General features: G+C 35.9%; 1 protein-coding gene and 2 non-coding genes across 5 annotated transcripts in view; 1 reads left to right on the forward strand and 2 right to left on the reverse strand.

The window, feature by feature from the left end:
- Positions 1–3,700: 3,700 nt before the first annotated feature.
- LOC138691704 (zinc finger protein ZFP2-like) overlaps positions 3,701–22,596 on the reverse strand; it is a 93,080-nt gene continuing 74,184 nt past the window's right edge. For 2 of the 3 annotated variants that reach the window (XM_069813977.1, XM_069813974.1), the window contains 4 exons: positions 21,647–21,744; positions 14,808–14,918; positions 8,949–9,031; positions 3,701–5,439 (listed from right to left, as the gene is read on the reverse strand). Coding sequence is in view for 2 of the 3 variants with exons in the window: in XM_069813974.1 (XP_069670075.1) it covers positions 4,350–5,439; positions 8,949–9,031; positions 14,808–14,918; positions 21,647–21,744 (1,382 nt within the window). In the remaining variant the exon portion in view is untranslated. Of the gene's footprint in view, positions 5,440–8,948; positions 9,032–14,807; positions 14,919–21,646; positions 21,745–22,197; positions 22,344–22,596 lie in introns of those variants that run through there. The other variant, XM_069813976.1, reaches the window with a different exon arrangement.
- Positions 11,703–11,774, reverse strand: TRNAS-GGA (transfer RNA serine (anticodon GGA)). The gene has a single exon. It is a non-coding gene; the product is annotated as a tRNA-Ser (tRNA).
- TRNAS-GGA (transfer RNA serine (anticodon GGA)) lies at positions 12,177–12,248 on the forward strand. The gene has a single exon. It is a non-coding gene; the product is annotated as a tRNA-Ser (tRNA).

A 22,596-nucleotide genomic window follows, 5' to 3' on the forward strand; every position in this document is an offset into this window, starting at 1 on the left:
TCCTGTATCTCCTCATGAGGAGCATAGGGCATTCACAAAGTGCCTCCATCGGACCCTATTTGTAGCCAACTTCTTCACTTCGCTCCATGTTTTCCCCTCCCTAGCAATTTCCTACAAAACTGTTCTCTTCCATGTATTTTTTGACCTTCCTCTTGTTCTACTACCCTGGAGGTTCCAATTCAAAGCCATTCTTTCTACTGCTCCATCTTCTTTCCTGATTGTGTGCCCTATCCAATTCCACTTTCGTCTTTTGATTTCTATTGTGATTTCTTTCTGATTTATCTTCCATAGTTCTGAGTTCGTGCTTATATCTGACCATCTAATTTTTAAGATTCTTCGTAAACATCTATCAACAAAGGTTTGCAGTTTATTTTGTATAATTTTACTTGTTTTCCATGTGTCACAGTCATATAATAAGACTGATTTCACATTACTGTTAAAGATTTTAATTTTTGTAGATCTAGATATAATATAAGATTTCCATATTGGGTACAACTGGACAAATGCACTATTTGCATTTTTTATTCGGTTCTTTACATCCTCAAAGGCTCCACCATCCTTGTCAATTATACTACCCAAATATTTAAATTCTTGAACAGTATAAATGTTATTATTTATTATAACTTTATCTGTGTTTGTACAATTTAATCTCATTTCTTTAGTTTTCTTTACGTTTATTTTCATATGAGCTTATTCTCATTATATAAAACAGTATTTCGAATAGATATAAATTCGAAAATTTTTCAAAAACCGTAACCAACAACTGTTTTTTATTGTCATGTTCTTATTCAGGAAGTTCAAATTATATAGAGAATATGTATCACATGCCCAGCGCAAAAAAAAAAAAGTTTACGTTTGTTACGCAGTATCATCAGAGCAGAATATTGTAAACTGGCGGTTTAAAAAAAATGCATTCCTCAGCCCCGAACTTGAAACAGCTACCACTTTCACTTACAATTAAAAATAGCTTAATATACTATTTCATAAACATATCTTAATCATTGGTAATATTAATAACTTTTAACCGATTTGTAAATGCATACGTCTTACAGAATATAAATTTAATATCAATACTATGGTGAAGCATTAAACGTCCTTAAACCATATGAAGCCAGTTATGTAGACCAATTTACAGACAAAGTCGTTGCCCAGAGTGCACCAAAGGAGCCCGGTGTACACTACATCCGTGATGAGATGATTATGGAGATATGTTGGGCTGCCACAGGGAAATCGGAATTCTCTTAGAAAACCCGTGTTACCTGCACCATGGGGTTGGCCAACACAAGTTATAAATTGGGGGTACACCAGGGATCGAACCCGAGTGCAAAGGATTACAAGTCCTGCACTCCAGTCACTAGACCACCGTGGCAGCTTGAATTAATCATACATTACTTGCATGTTTCAAGAGCAACTGAAAAGATCATTCTCTTCGAGAAGCGAACTCTTTCATGATCACATGTGTTTCTATGCAGACCTGGTAAATTTGTCTTCCTCGATGGAGGCATGTGCTAGATTACCAAGTCATTCTCTGGTCACACGGGCTTAACCAATTTTACTGCTGTAAAACCTCAATGAAACATGACAGGGAAGAAGCAACACAGTTTTAAAAACGTATAACCTCCATCTCCACGAAATATCAATCCATTTCCCTTCAGAGATAATTTCAAGCGTACTTTCAAAATCTGTAGCCACAAATTTTACAAAGAAACATATAGTTTAAAAGAATAAAGACATTTCGTCATCTTTGTTATTTTATCGAAGTTATAGAGAATTTATAAGTTCATAAATAAATCTCAAGAAGAATTACACACAGAAACAGCGTGAAGTCTATCTGCATTTTTCAGAAAATCACTTATTCATTTCTCTTGGAAATATTTTCTATCATCCAAAAATATACATCTTGATTACACAACTTTTAACACTACATCACTTCGGAAAACGTAAAGGGTGCGTCAGAAAGAACGGATGGATTTCAAACTATCGATACGCAACGAGGAGAGAGATATAGTGAGGGGGACCACGACTGTCGGGTCAGCCATAGAATGCAGTTTCAGTTGAGAACATGGTGTTGGTCTAGTGTACAACGTGCTTTCATCGTAGAGACATTTTTGAAAAATGAAGAGTCTGTGATCGCCACTCAGGGCTCATTTCGACATCGGATGTCACGCTAGGATTCCAACTCGGAATACAATTTTGCGGTGGGAGGCTTCATTTCGTATCACAGGTTCAACATTAAAGAAGGAATCACCTGGACGAAATTCTATTGCACTGAGATTGTCCGAGGCTACGGTAAGATCTCGCGCCCTGCGACTTCTTTCTTTGGGACCATTTGAAGGCGTAAGTTTGTAAACATCGATCACATACACTGGACGAACTGAAGACAGCGATTCGTGAAGAAATCGTGGCAATTGCACCAGCTATGACTGTGAAAGTGATGGCGAACATCAGAAAACGCCTTGATGCCTGTATTGAAAGCCAAGGACATCATATGGATAATGTTGTTTTACATAAATAAACTGCATGTATTGGTGAATATGTTGATAACAATAAATTTTTGATTTGATGAATCTTTACAATTTTCTTGCCATGTGAAATCAATCCGTTCTTTCTGACGCACCCTGTATTATGTGACCTTTCTCGTGTTAAATTTTACATTACCTCGTTAAAATGTTTCAGGCTGTTATCGGCCATCAACAACTCACATACACAACACATGCAATCACCCAACACAACACAAACAGGCTGCATTCCGAAGAATGCTACACATACTACTCAACATACCAATGAAGTAACATGACCACAAACAAGAGCGAAACACAATCAAATACATAGCTCAAGAAAACGGATACAACCCCAACATAATAAGAAAGATAAACGCATAAGAATACAACACAAACACAGGAACACAAAAAATACATCACACTAACATACGAAAACAAAAACACACACAAGATTGCAACGTCATTCAATGAATTAAATTACAACATCGCATTCAGAACAATTAATATTCTACAAAAGCATCTCAACACACAAACAAACACATTCAACCACACAGGCGCATAGAAACTCAAATGCAACACCTGCAACAACTTCTACATAGGCTAGACAGGCAGATCATTTCTAACACGCTACAAAGAACACATCACAGCCATAACAAAACTACAAAACACTTCCACTTGTGCAGAACACATCACATATTTTAACCACACCTTCAATGACATCAACACAGACATGGAAATTCTACATAAAGCCAGAAACTAAACACACTAGAGCAATACGAAATATATAGACACATAAACACATCCAAATTCTCAACACACAACTCAACTTGAGAACACACACACTCTTTGACTCCACATTACATGACACAAACACACCCTCACAGGAAACACAAACAAAAGGCGCCAAGACCAGCAACAACCAGTTCTGAAGATGGCCCATAACAGGCTGAAACATATTAACTAAGTAATGTAAAATTTAACACGAGAAAGGACACATAATACGTTTTCCGAAGTAAAAATATACCTGCATCTCAATCTTATTTCACATCTTCAACTATGGACTTATTGTAGTTGCAAAATAATATACAAAGATAGTCTATATTACATTTTAGCCTTCTGAAAATAGAGTAATAATGGTTATTTTTGGATCACGGCATTCCTGCTTTGCTTCATATACCTATTTTTTAATTAAATTTAACTTGTGTTTACTGTCCTATATATTATCCAAACTCTTGTGGCATATAAAATCTTCATACAATGCACATATCCTAAATTTTACACACTGTACCTGCAATGGAAAAATATTCTTTCCAAACAAACATATATTTGTTATGGGATCATTTTCAAAATTCGAAATTAGCTAAATTATGAAGTACCGAAATAGAGTTTGTCAAAGTTTGAAAACAATCCGTTCAATATTGCAACAGTAAAGTTTTCTTTTGATTATCATTTATTTTTTGTATAAAAATTGTCACTCCACCACCGCTGGCCCATTTCCCATTTGCAAGACATACTCTTCTAAATACTCCCTGGGTTGAAGTTTAAATAACATTTATGTTGACAGCTAAAGACTGAAATCTGGCATAATTTTGTTCACCTAAAGAGTAACGAACCAATATTACACATATAATAAAAATAATGTCAAATCATGTGTCTGTACACTGTTACGTTTAACAAGTTAAATGTCAGAGCTATTTCCGAGAATTCTAAGGCCTTTCACAAATAACACTTTAGCATTCACTTCAATACAAACCGTTTACCTTCGTCTTATTGCCTCTTGTCTCTTCGTCTTACATTAAATGAACTGTGAATTACCAACTGTGCAAAACATTTCCCATAAACATCGCATCACAATTTCATAGTGCCAGAATGCGTACGTGTATGCACTGTAAGATGATCTGAGCGTAGAAAAGACTTTCCACAAACATCGCATTTAAATGTCTTTTCGCGAGAATGTGTAAGTGTATGCCTTATAAGATTTTCTGGATATGCAAAGCATTTACCACAAACATCGCATTTGAAGCCTTTCTCGCGAGAATGAGAAAGTCCATGCCTTTTGAGGTGACCGGATTCTACAAAGCCCATCCCACAAATTAGGCATATGAATGGTCTCTCGCCGGAATGCGTGCGTGCATGCCTGGTGAGACTTCCAGCCTGTACAAAACATTTCCCGCAAACATCGCACTTGAATGGCTTCTGTCCAAAATGCTTACGTGCATGGACTGTGAGATCGCCCGAATGCACGTAACATCTGCCACAAATTTTACACTTGAATGATCTTTCGCCAGAATGAATACGGGCATGATCTGTGAGACTACTTGGCTTAATAAAAGACATACCACAGACATCGCATACAAATGGCTTCTCACCGGTATGTCTACGTCCATGTACTTTGAGATAACTTGAAACTGCAAAACACTTGCCACAAATATCACATTTGAAGGGCTTTTCGCCCGAATGTGTGCGTTCATGCACCCTGAGATGGCTTGAATGAACAAAACATTTCTCACAAACGCTGCATTTGAAGGATTTCTCGCCAGAATGCATACGTGCATGGCTTTTCAGCTCACTACATCTTGCAAAACATTTCCCACATACATCGCATGTGAATGGCTTTTCACCAGTGTGTATAGGTACGTGGGATCTGAGATGATCTAAACGTAAGAAGTACTTCCCACAGGTACCGCATTCAAATCTCCTCTCTGTGGTGTGAATTCGCAAATGCTTTCTCTGGTTTTGTCTAGTCCTTAACAACTTGCCACAAATATTACACTTAAAGGAACTTTTGTCTGCGAGACTCAGTGTTTGTAATTCACTGTTACTTTTCGTTCCATGCCGGTGTTGATAGATATGGGGTTCTGGAGTCTCTGAGAGGAGATAATTCTCAGATACAGTGCAGTTCATCTGTGGCGTTCCTTTCCCATCAGTGTTCAATTTTCTGTAATCAAGAGATTCAATTAATCTAAGTTACTAACTTTACTACAACAAAGGCTATCAACAACGGCATTGAAGATGTTCACATTTGTGAACGAATCGTTCATTCGAGCGACTAATAATGAAGAATCATAAGGAATCGTCGTCAAAAGAATAGCAACGAATCGGCATGGTATCGTAACCCACGATTCTATTTACTTGTTTGATGTAACCTGTCAGCGGACATTTCCGAACAATACCGAATGCTCCCGAGCGACAGTGAAATCAAAATACTGCATTTGTTAAGTGTGAGAAATAATGAACACGAACTTGAAATTTACATGGTTAAATAGAGATGTAATGCAAAGAATATACTTGATAATAAGGTTCAGTTGATAAATTATAATTAATAAACACTGACTTGAATAATTTTGTAGACTAATGGAGGTCATGATGAATGGTTACAGCCAATGAGAAAGAGGCCATCCAATGTCCCGTCTCTTATGCCATCTATGCGAGAGATGTAGAACGTTTTTGTTCTACCCGTGGTTTGCAAAGGAAAGTGTCCTGTAAGTCGTTCGTTGACGAATCGTTGGAATCACAGACTAGGAAGAATTGTGAACTCGCTGACGATTCAAAAGAATAGTTGGAATAGCAGACTGGAAGAATCGTGAACGAATCGTTAGAATCGATTCGTAATGTATGATTGAATCGTTGGAATCGACTTCTGAAAAAGAATCGCGTTGCCCAACTCTAATGTTTACTAACCTAAAATGAACTACGAAAAATATATACCGATTTGCATAGAACATCCTGTTAGGAATAGTGCACTGGTCTGATGTTATAAGCTACATCGGCGAATTAATGCACAATACAGAGAGATGGAGATATTTAGGAAAGGCATATGAAGCTACGAATCTTCTGAAGCTGAAAAATTTCAACTGGCCTCGAAAATGACGCTTATAATTATTACGAATAAACTGCAAATGACGAAAGACGTTGATTCATACTTGAAGACCTCCCCAGAAAAAGATTCGACACATTCTTAAAATATGTGATGTAGGTGGAAAAAGTAATTTTAAACAGTTTTCCAGTAAACAGTTCATGAAACCTAATTCTCAGGTTTATGAATTGAATGGTAATTTCCTGAGATGCTAGGAAAGAAACATGGAAAGATGTAGAATTGTAAAAGATGTTCAAAAGATATCTATGAAAATTACGATTAGCTGTCAACAATCGAAATAAATGTGGAAAAGGTAAGAGCCTGAAATGTTACAATATTAAAAAAATGTAACGCAGATACCAACAATGTCAATGTTCCAAGTTAAAGTGTTATTCTACATTGCACTCACATTTTATTTCCAAAGCATCATCAGATTTTATAACCCCCAATTGTTAATGAGGTATCCATGTTTGTTTAGTATACAAGTCATCAATCAAGCAAGCATTTTCGTTTACTAGCTACTACGGACTTGATTGCTATTCACTACGTAGCATTGGATCGTAACTTCTGATGTCACATCCGGCTATTTAGTCAACAATCTAGTTCACTTCAGCTGAAAATGTAGCTTTGAGACACTGCCTAAATATAGGTAGGCTGACCAGACGTTCCCGATTTCTGGGTTTTGAGTTGCTGTACCCGGGGAGCAAATGTCCCCATTTTTGTCCCCGGAAATTAATTTTGTCCCAGAAGTTTTGATTTTGTTTGAATAACATTTTACACGTAAATATTCAAGTATCGTGCTGAAACTGCTGCGATTCATGCACATTTCTGAATGGTTCACAGTATGAGACAGAAGAACCAGCGAGCACAGTATGAGATATTTTCCACTCTTTGAGAAGAACATAGCATCTTTATCTTCACTCGCATTGCGCGGAAGAGTTACAACCAAATACCTTACAATTATAATACCGGACAGCAAGCAGCTTTATGTGCGAACGACGATGGTGCTGCTACCTACCTGCCAGGATGGAGATACTCGCGAAACAAGCTGTAATCAACTGCAATGTATATTGTTGCTGGGCTAGTAAATTTGTTAATAGTTTTATGAATTAGTACTAGTGTTAAAATGTCAGGGTGTATATGTGCTGCTTATAACTGTGACAATTGCTCCAAATCGTACTTTCGATTTCCGACAATTCATAAAACGTAAGTCAACAACATTCTTTAGTAGGCCTAATTCCTTCGTCCTTGTGTTGATAGAAAAATACAAATTAGTTTTTTTTTTATTTAGACCTAATAAATAAATAGAAGTTAAAATATATTGGATTTTAAGGTTTTATCAAATTAAGTTTTATTGTTGTCCACATGCTTTTACTAATTATTACAAGCATCAGATTACTAACAATTTTATCTTTACAGTTGTCAGCAATGCGTATATAAAACATTACTGTAAATTCATTCCTAATATCAGATTGATTTTGTCTCGGTAAACCAAAGAAAAAATATGTAACAATTACAGTAATTACGGAAAGTAATATGAAGCATGCAATATTTCTCATAATATGCAGCTTTGATATAAGATAATAATTTTACATTAAATATTATTCAACATTTCTTAAGTGTTTCATATATAATTCCACATTAGTATCTCCCGTTTTAAACAATAGTCCGAATCTCGCTATATTAATATTTGTATATGTGGACGTAATTCTATCCCTCTGCGCTAGATGTCAGGTCCGCGATTTTTCACACTCACGCCAATGGTGCTAGTATACAGCTGTCCGGTATTATTATAGTAAGGTATTTGTTAGAACTGCGTCCATTTTTAAATCTTTAAAAAAATGAGAGGTTTTAAGACAAACCAACAGGTGAAAAGTGGTATAATGTTTACAGTGCAAATTCAATGTAAGTAAAAGCATCTCAAGTGCGCTTCTAAGAAACACAAATGTTCTGCAACCCACCTAAACTCGTATTACGCGATTTAGATTCTAATTACCTTTTCATTTCAAGGGTAAAGAAGAATCTGCGGTCCACACCTGTGGAGTAACGGTCAGCGCGTCTGGCTGCGAAATCAGGTGGCCCGGGTTCGATTCCCGGTCGGGGCAAGTTACCTGGTTGAGGTTTTTTCCGGGGTTTTCCCTCAACCCAATATGAGCAAATGCTGGGTAACTTTCGGTGTTGGACCCCGGACTCATTTCACCGGCATTATCACCTTCATCTCATTCAGACGCTAAATAACCTTAGCTGTTGATAAAGCGTCGTAAAATAACCTACTAAAAAAAAAAAAAAAAAGAAAGAATCTGCGTTCCTCTAAAGAGGAGAACCCACTTGTAAATTTTCTAGATTAGCCAAAAGCTGAATCCAGTGTCAAGGTTTATTCGTTGCATGTGTTAAGTATGTACTCCACAACTGCTCTGAAAGTTTCTCTTACATCAGTAACACTACCACAGCCACCCATGTGGTAGCACTCGACAACTGCAGAAGGGGACACATGTTTCTTCTTATGTGTTAAGGTAATGTATAATAATTAATGCCCTACATCATCGCTTACTTCTGCCAGAAGAAACTCATCACGTGCATACTACACTCACCTCTCAGTCAAGAATTCAGATTCATCCATTTTTAGTTCCAGCTGGTTCTCCTGTTTGACTCTTACCATGTCAAATGTCTCTTCCTGAAATACCAATGAAATACAATGTACATTCTTTTAATCAAAGGAAATTTAGCATCAACTCACACAACTTTCGTAATGCCAAAAACTACGTATATGGTGGAACTATGCATAGAATACGAGCTACAAGTTTATTCTCTAGGTCTCATTTAAAATGCATGCATGAATATGTTAGGAGAAAATCCACAAACGATTAGGGAAAACACGGAAATTTTACATCAAGCAAGTAAAGTGGTAGGTTTGGAAGTAAATCCCGAAAAGACGAAGTATTTGATTATGTCTCGTGGCCAGAATATTGTACAAAATGGAAACATAAAAATTGGAGATTTAACCCTTCGAAAAGGTGGAAAAAATCAAATATCTTGGAGCAATAGTAACAAATATAAATTTATTTATTATTTATTTATTCTGGTGTAGTTAAGGCCATCAGGCCTTCTCTTCCACACCACCAGAAATACAAATACAATAATAGAAAGAAATAGAAAAAAACACTATTAACAAATCAAACCACACAAAAATATATACAGGTTGCAGTCGCACAAACTTTATATGAGTGATCTAGTATCGTAATTAATTGTATCCTAACTAATTAACTAACAAACCAGAAACTTGCAATTTTAATCTAGAGTAAAAAAAAAAAAACACAAATCAACACTAGCAATACCTAAATACCATTAAATAAGACAAAGTTTTCCAATTAAATTTTAAATTGTGATAAAGTCCGGTAGTCCCTGACAACATTAGGTAACGAATTCCAGAGGCGAGGTATTTCTACAGTATAGGAGGATGAGTATAAAGACGTTCTATGATGATGGATAGAAAGGAGTGCTTGATGTCGGTTTCGAAGAGTTGTAAGAAATTGAAAACACGATAGCAGACAATTCGAAGTAGAAATATGCATGATTCTAAACAGAAGAGACAGTGAATGTATTGTTCTACGTTCCTTCAGACGCACCCATGAAAGTAACTGGAGGGAAGGTGTTACATGGTCAAATTTACGAGTATTGCAGATGAATCGTATGCACAGATTATGAGCTTACATTAGTTGACAAGGAATCGCAATAATCAAAATGGTGCATTACAAGCGTCTGAATAAGATTCTTTATTAGACTAAATGGTACAAATTCTTTCATACGAAACAAGGAGTGAAGTTGAGGAAATATTATTTTGCAAGTGCGTGTTACTTGAGTGTTCCAATTTTGATCGATATCCATAAAAATACCAAGATTTTTAACTGGTTCACTGTATATAACAATAATCCCATTCAATTTTATATGTGGTATAGTACAACTATCAAGAGTGCTTTGTAGACGATTATGTCCCATGATTGCTTGCGATTTCTCTGGATTTAACCTTAATCCAAATTTGTGTGCACACAGTGAAATCGAATTCTAGTCTTCGTTTATTTTATTTACTGCGTCACTAGTCTCGTCAGGCTGGAAATGCAAATAAATTTGCAAGTCGTCAGCATACATATGGTATCTGTAGTGCTTCATCATATCAGTCACGTCATTAATATAGATCAAGAAGAGTAAAGGTCCGAGAACTAATCCCTGTTGAATTCCAGATTTCACGAATTTCACGACACGCCATTTTGAAGAATAATCGCTTGCAATGGCACATTGTTGACGTTCGCGAAGGTAGGATTCAAACCAAGTAACAGAACTTTCAGAAAGATTCAGAAGTCTTAAATGACACTCGGGAGGAAGTTAAATGCAGAATAAATATAGGAAATGCCTCTTATTATTCGGTTGGGAAGCTTTTGTCATCTAGTCTGTTGTCAAAAAATCAGAAAGTTAGAATGTATAAAACAGTTATATTACCGGTTGTTCTGTATGGTTGTGAAACTTGGACTCTCACATCGAGAGAGGAACAGAGATTAAGGGTGTTTGAGAATAAGGTTGTTAGGAAAATATTTGGGGCTAAGAAGGATGAAGTTACAGGAGAATGGAGAAAAGTTACACAATACAGAACTGCATGCATTGCATTCTTCACCTGACATAATTAGGAACATTAAGTCCAGACGTTTGAGATGTGCAGGGTATGTAGCACATATGGGAAAATCCAGAAATGCATATGGAGTGTTAGTTGGGAGACCGGAGAGAAAAAGGCCTTTGGGGAGGCCGGGACATAGATGGGATTATAATATTAAAATGGATTTGAGGAATGATGACAGAGACTGGATTAATCTTGCACAGGATAGGGACTGATGGCGGGCTTATGTGAGGGAGGCAATGAACCTGCGGGTTACTTAAAAGCCAGTTATAAGTAAGATATTAAGTAGTCTACTTGAAATTACACGAAACAGTCAAGAAACTTTCATATATAAAGAATTAAAAGTATTAATCGATTTTGAATTGGTAGCACACATCTGAAAAATGCAGTGTGCTGTAAGTCCAATTGGAATACTAGTTAATTACATCAGACCATCATACTTTAAGCTAAGAAGAAGAAGAAGAAGAAGAAGAAAAAAAAAAGTACTGATTGCAATCCAACGTTTTAAATAGCCGTAAATATTTATTATTGAATAATGTCACTGTGTAATAATTGAAGCTGCCAATGTAACCTCAGAATAATTATATTTATTTTGATGTACCGAAGTACATATGATATTTCCATGCAGATATTCTGCTTTCTCAGATGATGAGAGAGAGATGGAACGGAGAAAAATTCTCTCCGGCGCCGGGATTTGAACCCGGGTTTTCAGCTCTCCGTGCTGATGCTTTAACCACTAAGCCACGCCGGATACAATCCCGACACCGTTGAGAATCGTCTCAGATTAAGCTCCATCTCTTGGGTTCCCTCTGGTGGCCGCCCTCTGCACTACGTCATAGATGTCTATGCACGCAGGACCGAAGTCCATACATCATCTGAGAAAGCAGAATATCTGCATGGAAATATCATATGTACTTCGGTACATCAAAATAAATAAGATATGCGTAATAAATCACTTTGTGATTTAAAAAGACGGCGCCCATACCGTCGGACCCCGGCCAACCAGTCACTCATCTGAGTGCACCTCTACACATGTATGGACTTCGGTCCTGCGTGCATAGACATCTATGACGTAGTGCAGAGGGCGGCCACCAGAGGGAACCCAAGAGATGGAGCTTAATCTGAGACGATTCTCAACGGTGTCGGGATTGTATCCGGCGTGGCTTAGTGGTTAAAGCATCAGCACGGAGAGCTGAAAACCCGGGTTCAAATCCCGGCGCCGGAGAGAATTTTTCTCCGTTCCATCTCTCTCTCATCACCTCAGAATAATTAGCTTCCCTGGACCAATGTGATTAGTCCAAATGTGGTTCATGGTGCAAGAATACTTTTATCGCAGGCAGTGATGTATAGTACATGCGTGGCAGCCATACTCCTCTTACTTGCTGTATTAGCAAGTTCGTTGGTATTCAGTGGAGAATTATTGGCTATGCAAATTCTTTGTAAGCTGGAAATGCTTTGTATTTCCTGTTTAACATAGATGCGATGCATTCAGCTTATCGTAAAACATTTTCTGATTGTCTCGAAATTAATGCCCAAATATGGGGCATAACACTTACAAAACTGCATTCTAATTGCTTAAATTAAAACAAGCATTGTTCGAACTTCTTTCTCATGTGTAATCCCAACAAAGCTACATATTACTGTATTGCAAAGAATATATTTGGTTGTAATAGTTAAGACGACGAACTTAAAGTATGTATAAACGAAAAGATCCTAAAGTCCGTCTCATCTGCTAGGTAGTGTGGGTGATGCCACGGCTGAGAAGCTGGCAAGAGAACATAAAAACCATTTTGTTGAGGGATTAATGGGGAGTCATAGGGGAGGAGAACCCGGAAGCACAGCAAACATTGTGACAAGAAGCTTGATAACAAGATGACGGCAACTCCATCTACGGTTATTTTATGTAAGTAGTATCTAACCTCTTTGTTTAATATAAATCATGTTCGGTTTTGTATGAAATCAATTTAATCCTGAAATCTAAATCAAGAACCAAGTAGTTTTCCTATATATCCTGAGAGAACCAGCCTCGTTCACTACAATCATTCTTTTTTCATTATATAATAATAGTAATAATAATAATAATAATAATAATAATAATAAATATAATGAAAATAATAATTATAACAATAATTATTATTATAATAATGATAATAATAATAATAATAACAATAAAAATAATGATAATAATAATGATAACAATGATAATGATGATAATGATAATGATGATGATAATGATGATAATAATAATAACAATGATAATGATAATAATAATAATAATAATAAATGATGATAATAATAATGATAATAATGATGATAATAATAATAATAATGATACTAATGATAATTATGATAATATGATGATAATAATGGTAATGGTAATGATAATGATAATGATAATCACAATAATAATAATAATAATAACAAAAATAACAATCATAATAATAATAACCATAATAAAAATATTAATGATAGTAGTAGTAATATAATAGTGAAGTACAAAGCATACAATGAACACAATATTTATAGTTATACACTAGAAGAAAATTTATGATTATATATAGCTCAAGTTATCACATTATAGATATGCCATTATCGGGAAATTTGAAAACAAAAAGATAAAATGAGTTAAATATTACTAGAATATGAAAAAAGATGTGAATACGTGGAAAGATGCAATACAACACTTGTCATAATTGTAAATTAATTTGGCAACTCGTCAGAAGATTATTTTCTAACTTTGATTTGAAAGATTTCAATATTCGGCAGCCCTTACCTTCGGGTGGCAGTGAGTTCCAGTGACGAGAGGTAGCAACAATGAAAGAAGAGGAATACAGAGATGATGTGTGGAGTGGAATTTTTAGCGTGTTATCGCGTTGTGATAGAGTATTAATATTATGACAGCGAAGGAGAGAGTATGAAAATGGGCGAATAAATAAGAGGGGGATGAAGTATGCATAATTCGATATAAGAGAGAAAGCGAGTGCAGATTTCTTCTCTCATATAACCTAAGCCATGATAACTTCTCGAAAGAAGGTGAGATATGATCATAGTCTCGAACATTGCAAATGAAGCGGACGCATACGTTATCAACACGCTGTACTTTCTGAGAGGAATCAATCATGAGATCACTGAACAAAACGATCGTCTAGTTCAAAAGTGCGACAACTCAAAAAAACAAGTTTTGAGATATCTTCAGTTGAAAGTTTCAAATAATTCACTTAGAAAAGAACAGAGTTCTGGTACATAACCACGACAATTAGAAATGAGTCAGTATTCAGGACGAGTTTATCACAATCTTCCATTTCATTATTAATACATTTCGAAATGTACTAATAATGAATAAGTAAAGCCCATAGTTATAATTATTTCTAAGAAAAGTTTATTTAGTTTTTTTTTTTTTTTTGGTTGTAAATATGACTTATCTCAATATTGCATCGGAAAGAGCTCCGAAAGGGGCTTTCTGTAGTATAAATAACTAAAAAATGGCAATTTTTGAGTTGTCGCACTTTTGAACTGGACGATCGAAAAGTCGTAATTCACTGAACAAAATGTTGCAATATTATAATGGTGGTGTCAGGAATCCTGATAAGTTTAAGTATGGTATTTAGTCGGAATCGAATGCAGTAGCCGTCCATTCTGTAAGTCATCCGTTGTAAGTTAAGGTGAAACAAAACTTATATGCCAACAGTAGCGGGCACAACAGTAAGAATGCTGTTAGAAACAAAAGAGAACGTGCTCAATATCAAGAGAATAGAGAACAAACAAATTAATAAATTTCACTCACCTCAGGTTCACACTTTATCACAGGAAATGTCACTGGCACTGCAGTTTCCTCAATTTTTATCTCCCATTTGAAACCACAGTTGGAGACTGTGCTCTTCACTGTGGTGTCTTCCTGTGGAAAACGAATTTATAATAAAATTATAATATAAACGATTCCCGCAAGTGACACCACAGGCAGGCATCTTACCTGAATCCACCTGTCGGTGAACGCTCTGTATCTGTGTACCAAACTGCAAAAGAGTGTAGATGCAAGGTATAGGCTACTAGAAACATGAACCAAAACTAACCTAACACTGATACTCGAGCTTACAAAAATTCGCTATCTACTGTACCTACCTCTCTACCAAAAAACCAACATGCATGGTATAACAAAAGCCTTAACAAATCAAACCTAATCTGTCACTGATTCTCGACCTTAAGAAAACTAGCATATCCCATAGTTCCACAATTTGCACCAGGGGCATACGCAAGGGAGGGGGGATGAAACCCGGTAACCCCCTCTTGAACTTCGAAAAGAATATTTAGATTTGACTACTTTTTTATACATAATCATTTTTCATTCTCTAATTCTTCATTGTAAAAGTAACAAAATCTACATACAGTAAAACCCCGATAAGACGCTGTTCAAGGGACCGGCTGTAAACTGCATATTAACCAGGACCGTGTATTAGGCGGGTATACTAATTTTGACTTATATACAGTATCTATTAGCATTTTTATTTACTGAAATACATGATTCATGAAAGGTAATACAGTATTACTCCATTATGTAATTACTGTACTGTACGTCAAAGACATTTACAATATGTACTGTACCTAATTCTTTCGAAAAAAAAAGTCATTTATAGTTGTTTGCCGTATGCGTGTTCTCCAAGTCCTCATGTTTACCACACTCCAGTTCCCTGCGATTATATCTTCCCGACGACGTCGCAACTGTAATGATAGAGTCGCGATCTTTTATTATCATTCTTAATACCGATGATGAGATTCCTAATGAATCAGAGAGTTGTTTCTGAGTAAGAGTACTGGTCTCATCGTACTTTCGTAAGATTTCCAATTTTTCCGGCACAGAAAGCGCTTTTCGTTTAACACTCATTGTAATGACATTCACAGACACTTCAATACACTAAAGGACAACAAACTGCCCAGCAAAAATTTCCAGAATTTTATTACGGCTGAGTGAGGAATGCTGTTTGAGAGAGAGAGATAGAGGTATTGTAACTGTATGTAGGCTTTAAGCGCGCAGGTAAAGAGTAGAATAAGTGAGCGTTACAAGAGGGTGGGGTTTACTAAGGTATGAAGTATGAAGGTTTAAATGCGCAGGTAAAAGGTCGAATACCAATACTTTTCAGGTTAACGGCACCAGTGAGTTCAGTGACCAAGATGTTTCATTGTTGTTAGAGTACATTCCTGAAAATTACACGAAAATATTCCACAAAAACAGCATATTATGCGGTACTCGAGTGCAACAAATGGGGTACTTTATAAAGGCGTTATGTATGAAATGTGCAGGGACCGGACAAAAAAAGCATATTACACGGGATAGCGTAATAAGCGGGCGCGTCTTATCGAGGTTTTACTGTAGTCATAAGGCACAGTCCTCCTACCTTGCCTTCAATATAATCCCTGTGCTTGGTGCTGCAGCACGTTCGAATTATAACAATGCTACCTTTATTATAGAGAGATCTACTGCTTAGTACCGACTTGTAATAAAATTAAGCTGACATAATACAAAATTTAATTTGTTGTGAAACATATTGAAAAGGTTGTTTTGATAGTTCTACAGTACATATGTTAAATATTGTGCATTGTCGATTTTAAGCTCCCTTTAACCACTTCCCTTATTAACCAGAGATAACTCGGGTTGCTAACTTGTGTCAAAATTTATTAACCCGAGTTAAATCGTTTGAGTCCCATTTTCACTGCTAAGGATTATATCCCGAAAATATACGTTTCCATTCTTTCATTAACCTTTTCCTCACTAGATGACTACAGAAGTTAGTGATATTGCTACACCTGGTGGTGTTTTTTGTACTTTTTTGCGAGTGGAATTCTATGCTCACATAGCATTCACACACAGTAGTGAGTAGATGGTAGTTAGTTTTGGCGGTTTCTATTTGTATTCAGTGTTTTTTGTGCTGTTTTGTGTAAAGATGGATCAAGTTAGTGATTCCGAAACTTTTGATCAGGAATATATTCGTGTAGAAGATTAGGAAATGAAACATCGGTATCAGAAGACGAAGTTATAGACCAACAAACAAATTCAGATCAGTTGATGTCGCGTCTTTTCGACAGTGGTTTGAATAGAAGACATCCGGCACCATGTCTTCTGCACCTCTGAGGTCCCCATTCCCTGAAATTTTAACATTGCTTCTGATAACGATAATTCTCAATTTTTTTAATTATTCTTTAATAATGACCTCATCAACATTATATTCGAGGAGACGATTCGGCATGCTAATAAGTCTTCACAGAATGCTGAAAATAATTCGTGGCGGCCTACTACAGACTCTGAAATACGTGTACTTTTGGGCATAGTGATACTCCAGAACATTATTCACAAACCTGAAGAACAGATGTACTGGTACAAACATTCAATGACTGCTACACCATTCTTCCCAAAACGCTCTCATATAGGAGAGCAGATACTACTGTCCGGAATGCAATGTGCCACTGTGCATAATATCCTGCTTTCGAGTCTATCACACGACAAGCAACATTTAACGCCTTGATAACAGCACTGGTGTTGTACCTCATAAATGAATCCATAAAAAAAAAAAAAAACATAAGTTGGTAAATAGTTTAGGAGCAAATCAAAGTGGGACAACTACCAGAGCTGGAATCAAGGTGCACGAGATAACTCGGGATAATAATTCAGGTATGAATGTATGTCTATTTCATAGCGATTTTTTAGGTATGTAAGCAAATTAGTGATGTACAGTGATTCAGCAATATTAAATGACCTCTTTACGAAAAAAAAAAATGACACTTTTTTCACAAAACTGATAAAATATATAGTAAGGGACGAGGTTAAGATTGGTCCTCACCCAGTCCTTAGTGTGAGTTTTGACTTTACTGTGAATCGTTCGTTTAACGTTTTGTGCATGTGACAATTAAAATTTTTTAAATATACACCATCATCATCATCATAACCATTTCACGTATTAGACCTAGGGGTCTGTTACGGTCTCTATCCAGCACTTTTTAGGTGCTCCCAAGTTTCTTCGGCCTCTTGGAGTATAGCATAAGATCAGTTTTACCAAGCGGTTGGGCAGCATCCTGGCAACATATTCTTTTCAGTTCAGTTTGTATAGTTCTATATACTGAGTAACTGAATCTACTTTTAATTCTTTAAGAATGTACTCATTTCTTTTATGGTCAAGGAGGGAGTAACCAGCACTTCTCATAAATCGCATTTTGGCTATACATAGTATACAGGGTTAGTTAAAAGTCCCGCACCACTTAAATAACTTTTGAAGCATGTGGTTCAGTGACATTACACTTGGTGTGTGGTGATACCCATATATTAAGAACTCAATAATGATATTACCGAGTTTTTTTCTACTTCCGGTTTAACCGGTAGTACTGCCAACTCTCTTATTTTAAATGAAACACCCAAGATATATTTTTTATTTTAGAATAATGCTCATTAAGAGCTTTTCAAGTAGTACCCCACACTTGATACGTCTGTACAAATTCAGTGTTGCTAAATCAAGAAAACAGAAAAGTGCATCGAATATTAAAATAATAAAATATTCCTTCTTTAACAAAAACAAAATAAAGCTAGCTTACCTTCTAAATTCTGTGTTCAAACTGGTAGCCATCAGCTGCTTGACTATGTGCCATCCGATCATAGAAATCATTTAAGGAATGATTTAATCGGGCTTTGGGAATATTTTGCAGCACTTCCATTATTCGATGCTCCAGATCTTCTACGTTGTTGGGTCTTTCTCGATATACTACTGACTTCAAATGACCCCACAAAAAGAAGTCCAAAAGCGACAAAATAAATCTGGGGATCTAGCTAACCACTCTATGTGACCTCTCCTACCAATCCATCATTGTGGAAGAACCTGGTCTAAACGCTCACAAACGTTCTGTCCATAGTGAGCTGGAGCTCCATTTGGTTGGAAATAGATGTCATCTATTGACTGGATGTGAAAACAAGTTTGTGATGGCCGGTACTACAGGGACATCATTTTATTTTTACTAACATTTCTAATATTAACCTGGCTATACCTTTGTCTTAAAGGTTGTGAACCGGAAACACCGTTTGCTACCCTCTTCCAAGACTGGAGTTCGATGATACTGGCGTAAGATACAAACAAATCACTTTACTAGATATAGGAGGGATGAAAAGTAGTTCATCCATATACGTAAAGTAGGAAATATCGCTATTTTGAGTTTAATAATTTTCATTAGGTTTTTCTTTAATCAAAATACAGTAAAGTATTAACAATAAGTGTTTTTACTCTCGAACTGAGCTGTCCATTCGGACGTATTCATTATGCAGTGTATATTATACTGTCTACAGCACATAAGCGTACAATATAGAGAATGAAGTTAAATTGAAAAATAATCATAATATGGATATTTAAACACATATTTGAAAATGATGGCTGTTCATTTCTATACAGGTTTCAGTTCTTTTTTGCGTATTATTGCACATAGATTATTATATCTAATTCCAATTACCAGTTTCGTCTTTCGTACTCGTAACTCATGTTGAAATAATTGTGTACCCAATCTATAAAAGAGTTCCTTACGTACTGTAAATTCACTCTTCATTTCTGCCCGATCCAAAAAGATAAAATTTTTCACACATGCTATTTACTCTCCGTCCATGTGGTTTTGTCGCAGGGTCGTAGAAAGGGGGGAAATCACGTGATAGTTAATTACTTAACGAGGTCCTTTTATTTAAGTTATTTTAAACAGTTGTATAATATTACGTAGACATCCAATTCCTAACAAATTAATGTTTTCAGAAAAGAGCTAAGACAGCCCAGCCACAAAGGAATGGGCAGAAGTGTGTGGGTTGTTGTTATGTTTTATTTAACGACGCGGTTATATCAGCGTCGCCGGATGTGCCGGAATTTTGTCCCACAGGAAAGTGTGTGGGAGAAACCGGGATGCGACATAGGCAAACAGACGACAGTACCTGTGCGAGAATATGATTCAATATTGAAAGCGAACATATTTCTGGAACGTACTATACTCACTAACTCAGTACTGTTTGTGTTTACTATGACCGTAAGGCGACTTTGACTGTATGCGCTTGGTTCTGTGTGAAGAACAGCTGGAAGTTTACTAGTAAAGGGGGTGGGGATGAAGTACATTCAAAAACTCAGATACAATAAAAATTGAAGTAAAAATAAAATGATGTCCCTGTACTTGATTTTGGAGAAAATCCAAGTATCTATTAGAATTTAACGTTTCTCTAAAGAAGAAAAGCCTTATAATATGATCACCAATAATATCAGCCCAAACATTAAGTTTCTGTGGGTAGTGCGTGTGGTTCTCCTCCATCTATTGTCTGTTGACAAATCCATTCAGGCAGAATGTGGCTTTATCTGAGAATACAATTTGTCTAAGAAAGGCCGGATTGTTGTTGATGGGCTCCATCATTAATTCACAAATCTCATTCTTCTGTCGGAACCGTCCTCTGAAAGTTCCTGCAAAAGTTGATTTTTATAAGGATGTTGCTTGGCACTTTTAAGGATTTTCATCACGGAACTTTGGCTTGTATTATATTCTAACGCCAAATTTGTAGTAGATACTTTTGGATTTTCCTGCACACACAGGGGAATGTGCTATGAAGTATTATCATCAGTTGCACTTTTCGGGCGACCTGATCTTGGTAAGTTCTTTACGCTTCCAGTTTCAGTGAATTTCCTTATGATCCTTGTCACTGTTGTATGTGGAATTGGATTGCGATCCAGATGCATTCCATTAAATAAATTCGCCGCCTCTCAATGAGATCGTTGTCTGTCTCCATAGCCAATAATCATTCAAATTTGAATTCTTTCCCTTTCGCTCGACATCGGACAGAATTATTCAACACACTAGAGAGTCAGATTCAATTCCTTAAATAAGATATCTGTATCAGTAACATGTTTCCATGTGTGTGCGACGCTGATATAACCTCTGCAGTTGCGAGCGTCGTTAAATAAAACATAACATTTAACATCCATGTATGTAAACAATGGACAATCAAATTACAGTAAACAAAAGAAGCATTTTACCCGTATTCCATGAATATAAACAAAGGAAGTCAAATCACAATAAACAAAAGAAGCGTTTTACTGGTATTATTCATTAGACCTACACTTTTCTGTTTTCTTGATTTAGCAACACTGAATTTGTACAGAAGTATCAAGTGTGGGTACTTTTTGAAAAGCTCTTAATGAGCATTATTAAAATATATATATATATATATATATATATATATATATATATATATTGGGTATTCCATTTAAAATACGAGAGTTGGAGTTACAGACTTTTAACTAACCCTGTATATTAATATTAATAAATAAACCATAATACAATAATAATAATAATAATAATAATAATAATAATAATAATAATAATAATAATAATAATAAACACGTGCCATGACTAAATGACTAACGATGTTACCGTGCACTAACTTATACGAGACCTGTCACTTTTTATAGATGAAGTACACTGTATTAAGTTTAATAACATCTAAAATACCTATAATGAAATCTTGACACTGGTAACATTATACAGTGTAACTATAACTCAATAAACACAAACTGAACAAACAAATCTTGAAGTTTTGGCATTTAGGCGTACTGAAAGATCTTTTACACTTACATCTTGTAAATGATTTGCCTCTCCTGTATATGCGTCATCATTTGTTTGTACAGCCAACAGGTCGAATTCGGGTTCCATCTTAATAACATCCATTATCACTGAAAGAATAATAACATAAAATTGGATATTTGATTATTGTTGTAGATTCTATGTTGGAAATATTTTAATAGAACTGCACGTGTATCCTGTTTTAAACCTAATGTTGCAGATAGCTTTGAGGGGAACCTCCTTAGAGTAATCACTTAAACCTGAAATATAGTAGGCCTAATTATAATCAGTAACTACAAATATCTCCTTCACCTCCTATCATCTTTATTTTCACATTGATAAGACACACGCATAGCTCAGCGAAATATTATTCGACACTGGAAACAAGACACAATCCCCTGTCATCATTTGTTTCCTCTGTCCATTACAGTAACATCTAAATAATAATGAGCAGAAATTAAACACTATGTTTGAATGTCATGCGCCCGTATAAGATTTGCAACACTGGAAATTAATATCATATTCTATAGGCCTAAACGAGACTGTGGAAGTTCCACACATACCTAAGAGTTGTAAATTAGGTCCAACGAGGTATACCTCAAAGGGAACTGATATTATTTTAAGATAATCAACTAATTAAGTTCAAAGAAATGATAACATAGACACAGATTAAAATAGACACAACAAACTCATTATCCACTTAAGATTCAGGCGGCCGTGACAATGAAAAAACATTCGGAATACATTATACACATGCAAACAAGTTAAGGGACGTTGCGATACTTGCGTTTGTGGCTAGGAATGAACCAAAGACGTTATAGTGGAATGAACATGCCTTAATGTTTTTGCTACACTGTCAAGGGCATGACGAACAATTCTACTGGATAGTTGGATAACTACATACGAAAGAATATCCACGTCACAGACACACTATCACGGCTTACTTTGTGACTCTCTATGAT

Source organism: Periplaneta americana, chromosome 16, assembly GCF_040183065.1.
Source record: "Periplaneta americana isolate PAMFEO1 chromosome 16, P.americana_PAMFEO1_priV1, whole genome shotgun sequence".
NCBI lineage: Eukaryota > Metazoa > Arthropoda > Insecta > Blattodea > Blattidae > Periplaneta > Periplaneta americana.